This window comes from Macaca nemestrina, chromosome 3, assembly GCF_043159975.1.
Source record: "Macaca nemestrina isolate mMacNem1 chromosome 3, mMacNem.hap1, whole genome shotgun sequence".
Taxonomy (NCBI): domain Eukaryota; kingdom Metazoa; phylum Chordata; class Mammalia; order Primates; family Cercopithecidae; genus Macaca; species Macaca nemestrina.
Window position 1 is genome coordinate 79,393,060 of NC_092127.1, and position 12,458 is coordinate 79,405,517.

Genomic DNA, 12,458 nt, shown 5'->3' on the forward strand with positions numbered 1-12,458 from the left:
TCAGTAGGAAAACAATGAACTTCCTTAAGATTTACTTTATTTATTTTTTTAACTGTAGTTTAAAGTTTACACTACCGTTTCTTCCTTACCAGGGGAGAATTTTGTGACTTTTACTGTTGGACTATTTTCTTTTTACGGAAAGTCTAAACTAGCATCTAGCTCGTCCTGATTAGAGTCAGGCATCGCCAAGGCTTGGGTTGGCATCTCCCAGATCCCGCTCCCAACCGCGGCCACAGCAGATCTGGAGGACCGGGAGAGGACGCGAGGAGGAAAAGCCCTGCTCTGCGAGCTGAGAGCCGGACTCTGCCCACATTGCCAATGGAACCATGTCTTCAAGCCGGAAACTCAGCTGGACCTCTCGCAGCCCTCTCTGCGAAGGGGACACAGGGGTTATTTTCTCCCATGCTGTCCACACCCAGAAAAGCTTGTCTCTCAGGGCTACTGCGCTGAGCCCCGACTGGTCAGGTCAGAGATAACCCCACCCGGGTTAGCTCTGCACTCTCGCTTTACGGTTAACAGCCCGGAGAGCTTTTAAAAAATCCCGGCGCCCACTGCCACCTGGGACCAACGTAAGCAGGCTCCCCAGAAAAGGGGCCCAGGCCTGGGTATTTTTTAAGGTTCCCTCGTGAACCAGGACCAAGGCCCTTGTGAGGGCGCCGCGTAGACCACGTGGGCATAGAGGCCGCGCCCCCGTTTCCCGGCCGGCGCGCCCCACCCCGGTTCCCCGCCACCAACCCCGCCCCCGCCCCACCCCCTGCGCGTCCCGCCCCTCCCGTGCGCCGCTGACGCTCCGTGCTTCGGCGCAGGCGCACAGGGACGGTCGCTGGCCCAGGTGAGCGGGCGCGGTGGTCCAGGTGAGCGGGCGCGTCCCCGCGACGGCGCTGCCTCCCCGAGGCGGTTCACGTAAAGCCAACGAGGCCCTGCCGGCCAGCCGGGAAGGAGGCGTGGATATGGAGCTGGCGGCAAAGCACGGGGACCGCGCCGCCGCCTAGCGCGTCCCGGGGGCTCTGTGGGGACGCGCCCCCCGCCGCAGCTCGGGGACCCGTAGAGCCCCGCGCTGCGCGGATGGCCCTGCTCCCGCGCCCCGCGCTCACCCTCCTGTTCCTCCTCATGGCCGCTGTTGTCAGGTGCCAGGAGGAGGCCCAGACCACCGACTGGAGGGCCACCCTGAAGACCATCCGGAACGGCGTTCATAAGATAGACACGTACCTGAACGCCGCCTTGGACCTCCTGGGAGGCGAGGACGGTCTCTGCCAGTATAAATGCAGTGACGGTGAGGGGGCACCCGGGCCCAGCGAGGGCTCGTACTTTCGGGGGATTGGGGTGACGGAGGTCCTGGAGGTGTGAGTGACAGATGCAAGGCAGACCTTGACGGTGTCCTTCGGCTGTGGAAAAACTTAACCACTGCTAGAATCTTGCGGTTCTTGTGATTGAGCAAGCTGGGTACAAGTTCACACCACTATTGTTAGAATGTGAGAGGTCACCTGAGTGTACTGTCCGTTCCATTTGCGTTGCTTCTGAATTACCTTTTCCCCCCTCAATTGCACCAAGTTGCCCAAGAACTTACTGACGTAGGAATCAGGGGAATGGAGTGGAACAGACTGATTTTAGCTCAGTTTTTGCTTCCGTAAATTGGATGAACATGCGAAGCAAACTGAGAATTTAAAAACCATGCCGTATTAACTTTCTCTATAATTGATATTAAATTTTTTTTTCTGCAAACCCACAGACAATAACTTGCGACCTTTGTACAGACTTGGTGTACTCGAGTGTTGAGAAAGGGTTCCGATAACTCTCCTTTCCTTAGATATCAGTTACCCCTCTCCTCATTGTTGGTTAACGTTAATACAGTTATTTTCGTTTACTCTTTTAATATTTTTCGAACTTTCTCTTTGAACCTGAGAACTTGTTTGGTGGCAGTATGAGTACTGATCAACTCAGTATTTCAGACAGATGATTCTTTTGTAGCACATTTTTGAGTGCTTAAATATTTTAATAGGTCAGAAAAATATTGGACTTTCGTTTGGAAATTGAAAATGTTAAAATAGCACTTGGGAGATCGTGTTTCCAATAAGATTAGCTAAGGTTAGAGTCTCATTATGCTGGCAGCAGAAAATAATAGGGGATTCAGTGACTTCATTGTTGGAACCTGGTTGTAGAGGTGAACTTAAAAGGAACTGATATCATGTAAAGCTGTGATGCCACCTGCTGCCTGCAATTTTCAAGATAATTTCTAGTTTTATGTTAATAGAAGTAAAGGATGAACTGTATCTTGTGTACTTTAAAGCGCTGAACAGGTGCTGAGACATGTTTCATTGCTTCTTAAATTTGTGCCTAAATGTTGCCAGCTAAACGTATGCTTCATAAAGATGTTTTTGTTCTTGTAGAACTTGTGAGGAGGATTAAGTGCATAATTTAAGGATCAAATGGTTGCCTTTCCTGACGCAAATGTTACAGTTTTACTTAGTCATTCCTATTCATTATACAAATATTTGAGTCCCAACTGTGGGTCAGATGTTCTACTTTGAGATTCAGCAGTTAGTAAAACACAAAAATCTCTGTCTGTGGAGCTGTGAAGAGGTTTATAGTGTGTTAGGGCAAAGAAAACTATAGATAAATATATAGTTTTTCATGATACTCCTGTGAGAAAAACTGGATATGATTTGATGACTTCACCGCTGCTTAGAGAGAGGACTCATCTGTAGTGGACACCTGTCCTGATTAATATCTGCATCTTAATTTGTGAGTATCTGGGAGCAACAGGCAACACTGGGTGAATAGCTCTAGATTTAAAAACTGCTGAGCAGTCGAGAATGGTGAACTGAAACAAACAAGATTGAATCTTACTATATACAATCTTATATTTAGGCTCAAAATTAAATTGCAAAGGTGCTAAGCCTCTAGCAGTAGGTATTAAAAAGTCCATTTTAGAAATAACTGATTTTTTTTTAAACTACTCTCGATGTTAGCAGTGAGGCACAGCTGAAACATACTATGTTAGGCTGTTTTAATACAAGTACTTTATCCACCACAAAAGGCTAAAAAGCCCATCTTACCCTACAATGTTCAGTCTGAGGTGCCGTATTTTAAAGAGATGTGACAAGCTAGAAGTGATCAGTCTTTGGAGGCTGATGAATGCTCACCGAACTCAAAAGAGGCTTTAGGGCAAACAGCAGGGTTTCTCAATGGATGATCTCCATTTATAATGAATATTCCAACCGCCATGGAAATTAGCCTTCCAAGTCTTCTGTTCATTAATTCATCACATACCTATTGCAAAAATTCATCACAAAGGTATTCCAGGTACTGTTCTAGGCATTGGGAATCCAAAACACAAAAATGTCTGCTTTCAAGGAGTTTGCATTTTAGGGTGGGGAGACATAATAAAATCAGTAGATTAGTGATACAGTATGTTAGAAGGTCATATGTGCTACAATAGTATGGTCAGGGAAGACTTGCTGAGAAGGTGAATGTCTTAGTCTGTTCAGGCTGCTATAACAAGATGCCTTAAACTGGGTGGCTTATAAACAATGGAAATTTATCCCTCAGTTCTGGAGGCTGTGAAGTCCAAGATCAAGCAGTTGACAGATTCATTGTCTGGTAAGGGTCCACTTCCTTGTTCATAGATGGCACCTTCTAGCTGTGTCCTCACATGGTGATGGATGGGGCAGGGCAGCTCTTTAGGGCCACTTTTTTAGGGCACAAATTCCATTCATGAGAGATCTGTCCATATGACCTAATCACCTCCAGTAGTCCCACCTCCTAATGCCATCACATTGGTGATTATGTTTCAACATGAATTTTGGGGTGATGCAAACATTCAAACCATAGCAGTAAAAGAGAAACTAGTGTCAGGAAAAAGGGCATCCACATACAGGAAGAGCAGGTTCAAAGACCCTGGTACAGGAGCAGACTTGCAGTGTCTGTGGAACAGCAAAGAGGAATAGGTTAAGGAAGAAAGGAAGAGAGAATAGGAAGAGGATGAGGTCAGAGAAATCATGGGAGGACCAGGTTATACACGGTTTCATAGGCTTTATAGACTTTGGCTTTCATTCTGAAAAAGATGAGAAGTCTTTGGAGAGGCTCTGAGCAGAAAAAGACATGATCTAACATATTTTAATAAGATCACTTGTGCTCAGTGTGGAGACTGGATTATGAGGGTTAGTGTGGGGCAGGGGAACCAAAGTAGGGCAACTAGTTAGGAGTTTATAGCAGTAATCCATTGTGGCTTGGAGTGGGATTGGTAGTAGTAGAGATGGTAAGAAGTGATTGGATTCTGAATATTTTGAGGGTAAAGTCAACAGGATATACCAACAGGATATATGTTGGATTGAATGTGGGGTATAAGAACGCAAGAACATAAGCAACAATGGCTGACATTATTGCTCTGAGCATCTGGAAGGATAGAGTTACCATTAACTGAAAACAGGGAACTGTGAATGGAACAAATTTGAGGTGAATGTCAGGAGGGACAGCTTAAGTTTGAGATGCCCACTGGACATCCAAGTAGTTAGTATGTCCTTCCTCTGTAGGCCCTTATAAGTAGGAAGCCAAGTCATAAACTGTTTTCTTAGGAATGAAGGACCGGGCCGGGCACTGTGGCTCAAGCCTGTAATCCCAGCACTTTGGGAGGCCTAGGTGGGTGTATCATGAGGTCAGGAGTTTGAGACCAGCCTGGCCAACATGGTGAAACCCCGTCTCTACTAAAAATACAAAAATTAGCCAGGCCTGGTGACGCACGCCTGTAGTCCCAGCTACTCGGGAAGCTGAGGCAGGAGAATCGCTTGAACCCGGGAGGCAGAGGTTGCGATGAGCCAAGATCGTACCACTGCACTCCAACTTGCTGGGAGGCAAAGCGAGACTCTATCTCAAAAAAAAAAAAAAAAAATGAATGAAGGACTAAAAGTAGGAGTTGAAGAATCACGGTGACTTCTCTGTGATAGCTTGAGTCATCTACCCTCATCTTCCAAGGGAAGTTAAGGACCCATCCTTATGATAGACAGGGTTGGAAAAACAAGACCTAAGTGCTATCATTGGCCTTCCCTTTTCTAGACTCATCTTAACCATTCCTTTTTGTATAGATTGTTCCTTTAGAGCAGGCTATAGGTTTTTTTGTTGGTGGTGGTGGTGGTGGTGTTTTTTGAGACAGAGCTTTGCTCTTGTTGCCCAGGCTGGAGTGCAATGGCATGATCTTGGCTCACCGCAACCTCTACCTCCTGGGGTCAAGAGATTCTCCTGCCTCAGCCTCTCGAGTAGCTGGGATTACAGGCATGTGCCACCATGCCCAGCTAATTTTGTATTTTTAGTAGAGATGGAGTTTCGCCATGTTGGTCAGTCTGGTCTCAAACCCTCGACCTCAGGTGATCCACCTGCCTCGGCCTCCCAAAGTGCTGTGATTACAGGTTTGAGCCATCGCTCCCAGTCCAGGCTATAGCTTTATATCTTCGTGAGGTTATACTACTCTCTTGAGGCTGTATATAGTGACCTGAGTTGAGCATGGAACTTCTGAGCAAGTCACTGAAACCATTTATTTTTTTCTTTTTTTATTTTTTAAAAATTCATATATATATATATATATATATATATATATATATATATATATATATATTTTTTTTTTTTTTTTTTTTTTTAAATAGAGACAGGCTCTCATGTTGCCCAGGCTGGTCTCAAAAACCTGGGCTCAGGCAGTTTTACCGCCTCAACCTCCAAAAGTGCTGGGATTACAGGCGTGAGCCCAGCTGAAACCATTTTTCAATTATTACCTTGAGGGGTTACTTATTTTGATGGTTGATTACTGAAAGAGTTGCTTTTTTACCCTCAATTTACTTTTGGAGGGTAACCTTGTCTTTATTTAAGTCTCCTACCAATAAATGTTAAACGAAAATTGGTAGAATACTTTGTGTCACTCATATGTATCCAACTGTGGGGTCATATTTGGAAATTGCCATGTCTTAGGGTAAAATACCTGGGAATATCTCATTTTAGAAGGCAAGATAAATTGTAGCCCCAAATATTTGAAAGGATTATTGTGTAAAATAGGGAGTTGGCTTATTTTTCTGTTTCCCCAAGGGGCAGAGGATTGTTTATAGGTAGAACTTACAAGAAGGCAGAAGAATGTCTTAACAATTGATGTCATTTCACAGTAGAATAGGTTATTTCTTGATGTAGGAGGGTTGTGGGAAACATTCAAAGAGACAGTAGGTGACTGGTAGGTTGAAGTGATTTCTATACAAGCATACTTCATTTTAATGTGTTTTGCTTTAATGCACTTCACAATTATTTGTGGTTTGTTTGTTTTTTAACAAATCGAAGGTTAGCGGCGACCCTGCATTGAGCAAGTCTATTGGCACCATATTTCCCTCAGCATGTGCTCACTTAGTATCTGTGTCAGCATTTTTTAGCAATAAATTATTTTTAAATTAAAGTCTGTACATTGGTTTTTTTAGACAGTGTTATTGAGTGCTTAATAGACTACAGCATAGTGTAAACCAAACTTTTATATGCACTGGAAAACCAAAGAAATTTGTGTGACTCGCTTCATTGTTATATTGGCTTTATTGTGATGGTCTGGGACTGAACCTGCAGTATCTCTGAGGTAAGCTTGTATTAAATGAGGTGAGATGTTTCTGAAGTACCTTCCAAAGTTTAAGATTGCTATGATAATGTCATCTTTTTCCTTGTTGCTGAACACTTGATGCTACTGGGGAGCATTAGCCTTCCAAGTCTTCTGTTCTTTGGAAGTACTTCATTAGAACTGCAGTACTTCTGGAGTACCGTAGTTCACCAAGTATGCCTCTTAACTTTTTCCTTAGATGGCAAAGGAGTATATTTGTGGAATGGTTGACCAAGTGGGAGGGCAGCAGGCAGATTGTGTGGTCCTGTAATGTCTTGTAGTACTAAGGTTATTAAATGATCATCAGATGACCTTGTCTTCCTTAGCCTTAGGCTTTGCCCGAGTAAACTGGTTGGTTAATGGTTATTGAGGTTTGTATGCAATGAAGCATTTGTGGGAGATTGGGAAGATACTATCTTAGCTTTAAAAAACAAAGTGTTAGAATGTACAGGAAAACAGGTTGGGTTTATCTTTCATACATATGAACCCTATCTGGGAAGTGACCTCTGAAATCTCCAGAAGTCCAGGATAAGCTTTTGTATGTTTCGTATGGCATAGGCTTACAAATAATTACATTTTATGAATTACTATATATGTGTATATGTATATATGTGTACATTTGTATATATTCCTCACCACAGGAGAAATAAAAAGTCTAATTAGCGTTCTTAATGCTCATCAGAATAAAGACATATGCACTTATGTTAGCATTCAAGTAAATATTAAATATTTCTAAGACTAATGTAGCATATTGACCTTTTTGAGTATTTATTTTATTTTTATCATATTTGAAAATTAATTATGATACCATTTATATTTTATAGGATCTAAGCCTTTCCCACGTTATGGTTATAAACCCTCCCCACCGAATGGATGTGGCTCTCCACTGTTTGGTGTTCATGTAAATATTGTCTTTTATTTGATAAGTTTTATAACTGGTAAATCATGTAATACTTTTGGTGATATAAGACTATCAGCATGCTCTTAGATTCACAAATAATTTAGCTGGGTATAAGAGTGATCAGGTTTATTAGATTCTTTTTGGCAAAACTCCTAACCAAAGTAAATGAAGTAAAGTTGTTTTATTTTTGAATCTTATAGATGTTCATACTATTTAAGTGATATTTCCTAATATTATCACATACATAGTTGAAAAGTTTGGAGTACAGAAGTAATACTACTTAGAGGGAAAAAGTATAGATAAATCATATTTTCTACATTAAAACAAGACTAAGTGGGATAGCTGTGTGGTTGTTGTAGGAGAGACTGGATCTAAGCCAAGTATTATGGGGAAAAAAATGTTTATGAGAATGATTCCTAGACACAAGGATTTTGTGTATAAAGTTATTTAAAATAATTGAAGTTATAGATTCAGAGTAATAGTATCTTTGGGGAATGGAGAAATATTTAAAGATCAAAAAACAATAAAATTTGAGTTGTAGGAAAGTTTTCTGTGATATTTCACATAAAGTAAATTTTATTTGGAAGGAGAGGCCACAAAACACTTTGAATATCCAAAAATCATACTTGCCTAGTCCCTGGAGAATCTTTAATGGACTTAGATTTATCTTTCTTTTTTTAAAACTTATGTTTTGTGTTTTGGACAAATGGAAGTTTTGTTACTGACAGGTAACTGTGAGTGCTACCTGTGCAGAATAGGAAGCAGTGAGGCATGGCTGAGAGAGTAACATGGGTGGGTGTGGGTAAGTGTAATGGGGAGATTTATAACACGGAAAATATTTGTAGGCAGAAATGGATTTTGGAACTATCTATACAGCAGTCATTATCATTTATGCCTATTTAATCTATTTGAATGTGGTACTTCAGCAGAGGAGTTTTGCATTTCATTGACAGTAATCCATCCAAATGCCTTTTGCAGCTTAACATTGGTATCCCTTCCCTGACAAAGTGTTGCAACCAACACGACAGGTGCTATGAGACCTGTGGCAAAAGCAAGAATGACTGTGATGAGGAATTCCAATATTGCCTCTCCAAGATCTGCCGAGATGTACAGAAAACACTAGGACTTACTCAGCATGTTCAGGGTAAGGATGTTCTGGTGGCTTGGGGATGAGTGTACTTTTTAAAGTTTTATCAAATGCTTTATGTTTTAGTATAGGGTTTATGAATAGAAATCTTTCACATATATTATCTATTGTGACACAGACTTCAATTTTCTGAGGTGAGGAGCTGATGATTTTGTAATCTAAAATGATCTATAGTCACAGAAGCAAAAAGCATTAGGAAACCTTGGGAGAGTAGGGGTGTCTAAGGCCAAGAGAGAGAAGAATTCATCTACCTTGTACCCTAAAATATATCTCCAGTCATCATGTAACAACCTAAAGTAGCTAATGTTTGAAACTCTGATTCCAGTTGTCTTAGTCCGTCTGGACTGCTACCATAGACTGGGTGGCTTACAGACAACAGAAAGTTATTTCCTACAGTTCTGGAGGCTGGGAAGTCCAAGATCAAGGCACTAGCAGATTTGGTGTCTGATGAGGACTCATTTTCTAGTTCGCAGCAGATGCCTTCTAACTGTGTCTTCACTTAGTGGAGAGGACTAGATAGCTTTCTGGGGCCTCTTTTATAAGAGCACTAATCAGATTCACCATCTTTTTGAACTTAAACACCTCCAAAGGCCTCACCTTCTGATTTCATCACTTTGGAGGTTAGGATTTCAACATGAACTCTGAAGAGACACAAACATTCAGACCATACCATCAGTGAATTTAAGAGTATTGCACACTGGATTTGGAGTAGGAATTTCTAGAAGACTTGTCTTTACCTGTTTCTGTTGGGAAGGTCCCCAGATGACCCCCAGGTTCAGTGATTTACTAGGAGGACTCATGGGACTCAGCATATAGTTGTACTCACTGCCATGAGGTATTATGGTGAAGAGATACAAAACCAAACTAGCAAAGGGAAAGGGCCCTTTGGTGTCATTTTTAAAAGGAGAATGATGATGCTCACCTCACAGAGTTGTCATAAGGATGAAACGAAGTATTTGTGGAAATACAAATAAATCACCATTCAAATACTAATAGTTATAATATTTCTCTACTATCAAGCCAAAGAACATATCATACACTGAAATCAGAAGAGGCAAGGCAGGAAAGGAAAATAACATTTTAAGCACTTACCATAAGATACTGTGCTAGATATTTTATTCATGTTTTCATTTGATGCCAACAGAAACCTAAAGAGGTAGGTGGTGTTATCCCCATTTTTCAAGGAAGGAAACGAAGGTTTAGAAAACAGTAACTTGCCCCAAGTGAGCATTTAGCCTGACTTTAAAATCTGTGTTCTGTGTATTACACAGTATTCTCCAAATAGTCTCATATTATAGCCCTGATTCTAATATCCTAATAATTCATGTCAAGGAAGAAATCTCTGCTGCAGGTAATCTTGAATTCACAGCCTCTGTCTCCCTTTGCAGCTTTTGGCTAAAGTAAACTAGCTGTAAACCTGAAGCATAGATGGATTTATTTCCTGTTTTCTGATTTAAGAAGAATGTGAAACCAATAATCTTGTGACCTCCTATTTAATAGTCATAGCCTCTCCACTTCTGTGGTTGGTTGTTTCTTAATGGCACCGTCTTTTGGAGAACTTTGAAAATGCTAAGATTTTGTAATGACAAGTTTCTTCCTTAACATGAATATTTTGAAACTAAAAGTATTTGGATAACTAAAAGTCACTCTGTGCTATATCTCTTTTAGTGTAACATGTTAAGATAATCTCACCTGGATGTTTCAGGTTTCTTAGAATAAGAAAAGTAAATAAATCACCTTTTCACAGTCTTAAAAAAATTTAAAAACCTGACTGGTCCGGGTGCGGTGACTCACGCTTGTAATCCCAGCACTTTGGGAGGCCTTGGCTGGTGGATCACTTGAGCCCAGGAGTTTGAGAGCAGCCTGGCCAACATGGTGAAACCCCACCTTTAACAAAAAATACAAAAATTAGCCAGGTGCCTGTAGTCCTAGTTACTCAGGAGGCTGAGGTGGAAGAATCACTTTAACCCAGGAGGCAGAGGTTGCAGTGAACCAAGATTATGCCACTGCACTCCAGCCTGGGCGACAGAGTGAGGTGAGACCTTGTCTCAAAATAAATAAACAAACAAACAAATAAACAAACCTGACTGGGGAAAAGTACTTTTGATTTCTATGCTCCCATATCCCCAAGTCAAATTAGGACATTGGTCAAAGAGATTGGATTCCGTTTACTTTAAGCCTCTTAACTGATGTATGATCAGTCCTCAGAAGCCATTGGCCATAATGAAATGTTTTGAGGTTTCAATTTTTACACTTTGTTTCTTCCGCACCTAAAACATTTTTTCTTAAAATGCAAATTTAAGAGTATTATCAGGTATCTCTTAGTGATTATGTTTTTCAAATAAAAAGAAAGTTAACACTGATTAATCAGTGCTATTTTAAAAGACTCTTATTTGTCTAGTTTAAACAATTGGGCCAAGCATGGTGGCCCACGCCTATAATGCCAGCACTTTGGGAAGACAAGTTAGGAGGATTGCTTGAGACCAGTCTGGGCAACATAGTGAGACCTCATCGCCACTTAAAAAAAAAAAAAAAAAAAATTAGCTGGGTGTGGTGGTGTGTATCTGTTTAAAATTAAAAATTAAATTTAAAAAATTTAAATTAAAAATTAGCTGGCCATGGTAATGCCAGCTACGCAGGAGGCTGAGGTGGAAGGATCCCTTTAGCCCAGGATGTGGAGACTGCAGTAAGCTATGACTGCACCATGACACTCCAGTCTGGGTGTCAGAGTGAGACTCTCTCAAAAAAAAAAATTGGGTTGAACAGTTGAATGCATACAAAAAGTAAGATGCATGATAAAGAGACTAAAACTGGAAGTCTGTAGATATCTACATGTGTGTATGTAAATATGCTACAGCTTGTGAGAGTTTGGTGACTTTCATCTAGAATACATTTCAGTGCTCACGAGGGATATGCTTGTTGCTGTACCGTAATGTGTAACATAGGTGAAAAGAGAGCAATGCAGTTGCCCAACAGTAATCCCATTTTCTTATTTTGCAGCATGTGAAACAACAGTGGAACTCTTGTTTGACAGTGTTATACATTTGGGTTGTAAACCATATCTGGACAGCCAACGAGCTGCATGCAGGTGTCATTATGAAGAAAAAACCGATCTTTAAAGGAGATGCTGACAGCTGGTGACAGATGAAGATGGAAGAACATAACCTTTGACAAATAATTAATGTTTTTACAACATAAAACTGTCTTATTTTTGTGAAAGGATTATTTTGAGACCTTACAATAATTTATATCTTGATGTTAAAACCTCAAAGAAAAAAAAGTGAGGGAGATAGGGGAGGGCACACTTGTCTTCTCAGGTATCTTCTCCGGCATTGCTTCCTAACTTATTATGCCAAACGTCTTGACCAATATCAAAAACAAGTGCTTGTTAAGCGGAGAATATTTGAAAAGAAGAATATAAACTCAATTTTCACAACCGTATTTACCAAAAAGATCAAATATAAAATTCATAAGGTCTATGCAACATTATCTTATTTGGAAATATGGGGAAATTATTACTTAAATACACATTTATGCCTAGAAGGAACGGACTTTTCTTTTTCTATTTTAATTACACATAATATGTCATTAAAGTACAACATAATATGTTGTTTCTCTGTAGCCCGTTGAGCATATGAGTAAGTCCCATTTCTATTAGGACTACTTACAAGGACAAGGTTTCCATTTTTCCATTTTTCCAGTTGTAAAATTGGAACCATCAGCTGATAACCTCGTAGGGAGCAAATCCAGGATAGCTGAGTATTATGTAATATGCCTAGAAGGTGATGTGAATGTGA

The 12,458-nt window shown here is 40.7% G+C and overlaps 1 protein-coding gene across 1 annotated transcript; it reads left to right on the forward strand.

Annotated features, from left to right (window-relative positions):
- Nucleotides 1-860: 860 nt before the first annotated feature.
- Nucleotides 861-11,883, forward strand: LOC105486263 (phospholipase A2 group XIIA). The gene is made up of 4 exons (XM_011749033.2): nucleotides 861-1,273; nucleotides 7,438-7,514; nucleotides 8,493-8,658; nucleotides 11,662-11,883. Exons 1-4 carry the CDS (start codon nucleotides 1,066-1,068, stop codon nucleotides 11,778-11,780), a joined length of 570 nt encoding a protein of 189 aa, XP_011747335.1. The 5' UTR covers nucleotides 861-1,065; the 3' UTR covers nucleotides 11,781-11,883.
- The last annotated feature ends 575 nt before the right edge of the window (nucleotides 11,884-12,458 follow it).

What these genes read in the sequence shown, in the direction of transcription:
- LOC105486263 (XM_011749033.2), top strand. Translation starts at nt 1,066, where the DNA reads ATGGCCCTGCTCCCGCGCCCCGCGCTCACCCTCCTGTTCCTCCTCATG. An exon ending in CTCCACTGTTTGGTGTTCAT is followed by an intron (nt 7,515 to 8,492) that starts GTAAATATTGTC and finishes TGCCTTTTGCAG; the next exon opens with CTTAACATTGGTATCCCTTC. An exon ending in ACTTACTCAGCATGTTCAGG is followed by an intron (nt 8,659 to 11,661) that starts GTAAGGATGTTC and finishes CTTATTTTGCAG; the next exon opens with CATGTGAAACAACAGTGGAA.